Below are 2,485 nucleotides of genomic sequence, written 5' to 3'. Positions count from 1 at the left end.
ACTATGTTGGCTGGCTGTGGCAGGCTATAACCAAGAGACAGAGAGCATGGCTGATTTCTCGGTTCTGAGAGCCAATCCTGCTGCAACTATAGAAGCCAGAGACCTTCTTGGAAAGACAATGCTCTGAACTCCCTCCATCTAGGCTCAGGTTGTATATATGTATAAATAAACCATACATCATAAAGACACCACAGTTTCTGCTGTTGGCAGTTGCAGACCCAAAATCTGGAACCAGATAAGGTATGTTTTCTTACAAATCAGTAATGCACTTAATTCCATGGGCACTTTAACTTTTCAATAAATCTAAACTTCTGCTTAGCATCCTATCTTATCCTTTCCTAGGCTTTTATTCTAGGTGTACCGGGACCATAACATTTTGGTCAGCAAACGTAACATATTGGATGGGTTCCAAATAATGACTTTCAGGTTTTGGGTGTGACTAGCTGCTTTTTTTTTTTACATGTTTCATTTGAGTGGTGATACTCAAACACATATTACATAATATAGTTTCCTGTTTGCAGATTACAAGGTGAGGGGAATTTTCAGCAGACAAGCAAACCATAGGGGAAGCTAGGAAGGTGCATTAAAACAGTCAGTCCATTGGTCCTTCAACTCAGTTCTGTCCACACCAGGGTCTTCAAAAGTGGTTGATATTGGTCCCCTGGGGGTGAATGAAGACTTAGGGATCAAAAGGGCTTGGGGGGGGAAAGAAATTGGTGAGGTGTTGCTCCTCACCTTTGTTGTTGTTTAGTCGTTTAGTCATGTCCGACTCTTCGTTACCCCATGGACCAGAGCATGCCAGGCACTCCTGTCTTCCACTGCCTCCAGCAGTTTGGTCAAACTCATGCTGGTAGCTTCGAGAACACTGTCCAACCATCTCGTCCTCTGTCGTTCCCTTCTCCTTGTGCCCTTAATTTTACCCAACATCAGAGTCTTTTCCAGGGAGTCTTCTCTTCTCATGAGGTGGCCAAAGTATTGGAGCCTCAGCTTCAGGATCTGTCCTTCCAGTGAGCACTCAGGGCTGATTTCTTTCAGAATGGATAGGTTTGATCTTCTTGCAGTCCATGGGACTCTCAAGAGTCTCCTCCAGCACCATAATTCGAAAGCATCAATTCTTCGGTGATCAGCCTTCTTTATGGTCCAGCTCTCACTTCCATACATCACTACTGGGAAAACCATAGCTTTAACTATACGGACCTTTGTTGCCAAGGTGATGTCTCTGCTTTTTAAGATGCTGCCTAGGTTTGTCCTTGGCACCTCACCTAAGGTAGTTCAAATATCTCAAGGGCTGACATGTTACCTTCGCTTGCTTTGGTGGCCACTGTCCTGAAAACATGAAGCTCCTGACGCACAACATGTTCACTTCCCATGTGCGAGGAGTGAGGCCCAATGGAGGATTCCCCCTTTGTATCCAGGCCACAGAAGTGAAGGTGAACAATGTAGATTGCAACCCGGAGCTCACAGCGCGGATGGTACCCAAAGTGGAACGAGCAGCTTTGGTAGAGGCAGCAGAGAGTTTGGGTTACCAATCAGATCTGTCCCCTGAGCCCATCCCTGACTTTGAGAGCAATGAGCATTTCCTTCGAAAAGTCCATCATGTGCTGATGGAGGTGGAAGTGGTGGAAGGTGTGCTGAAATGCCCAGATACTGGGCGTGAGTTTCCCATAACTAAAGGGATACCCAACATGTTGATGAGCGAAGAGGAGACATGAGCTGGTTTGTGTCAATGGAGCTTTGAGAAGCAAGCCTTGTGGGTGAGGGGGTGGGGTGGGAAATGTTCCTGTGGAAAGCCCAGCACCCTTATTTTTCTGTTGGGGGAAGGAGATGCTCTGAATATAATATTGGGTTGCTTTTTTCATGCATGTAAATAAATGCAAGTTCCTGGGGAAAAAAATATCTCAAGGGCTATCACATGGAAGATGGAGCAAGCTTGTTTTCTGCTCCTCTGGAGGGTAGGACACAAACCAAAGGCTTCAAGTTACAAGAAAGAAGATCCTGACGAAACATCAGGAAGAACTTTCTGACAGTAAGGGTTGTTTGACAGTGGAATGGACTCTCTTGGGAGGTTGTGGACTCTCCTTCATTGGAGGTTTTGAAGCAGAGGTTGGGTGGCCATCTGTCATGGATGCTTTAGTTGAGATTCCTGCATTGCAGGGGGGTGGACTAGATGGCTCTTGGGGTACCTTCCAATTCTGCAATTTTGTGATTCTATGTTGGGAAAAGCTTTACCTCTTAAAACTCCAGCAATGCAAGGAAGTGATTAAAACTGCTGGAAGATACACGCAGCACGAAAATGGGAGCCAGAGCAGTACAATGTTTGTTTCCAGCGCATTCCTTCATCCAAAGAATCCCGGGAACTGCAGTTTGTGAATTGTGTTGGGAACTGTAGCTCTGAGGGGCAGGGGTGCCAACTTGAATAAAATATGGGGGAGCAGGTAAGTTTGACCCCACAAAACCGATCACAGGACACACCGTTTGAATGGCA

At 46.0% G+C, this 2,485-nt stretch overlaps 1 protein-coding gene across 1 annotated transcript; it reads left to right on the top strand.

The window, feature by feature from the left end:
• The first annotated feature begins 900 nt into the window (after positions 1-900).
• Positions 901-2,485, top strand: LOC310679796 (multifunctional methyltransferase subunit TRM112-like protein). Its single transcript, XM_083445510.1, has one exon. The coding sequence runs from the start codon at positions 1,335-1,337 to the stop codon at positions 1,710-1,712; it is 378 nt and encodes a 125-aa protein (XP_083301636.1). The 5' UTR covers positions 901-1,334; the 3' UTR covers positions 1,713-2,485.

This window comes from Podarcis tiliguerta, assembly GCF_965153285.1.
Source record: "Podarcis tiliguerta genome assembly, chromosome: 1".
Lineage (NCBI taxonomy): Eukaryota > Metazoa > Chordata > Lepidosauria > Squamata > Lacertidae > Podarcis > Podarcis tiliguerta.
Note: the sequence above shows the minus strand (reverse complement) of the source record. Positions and strands in the feature narration are given on the sequence as shown.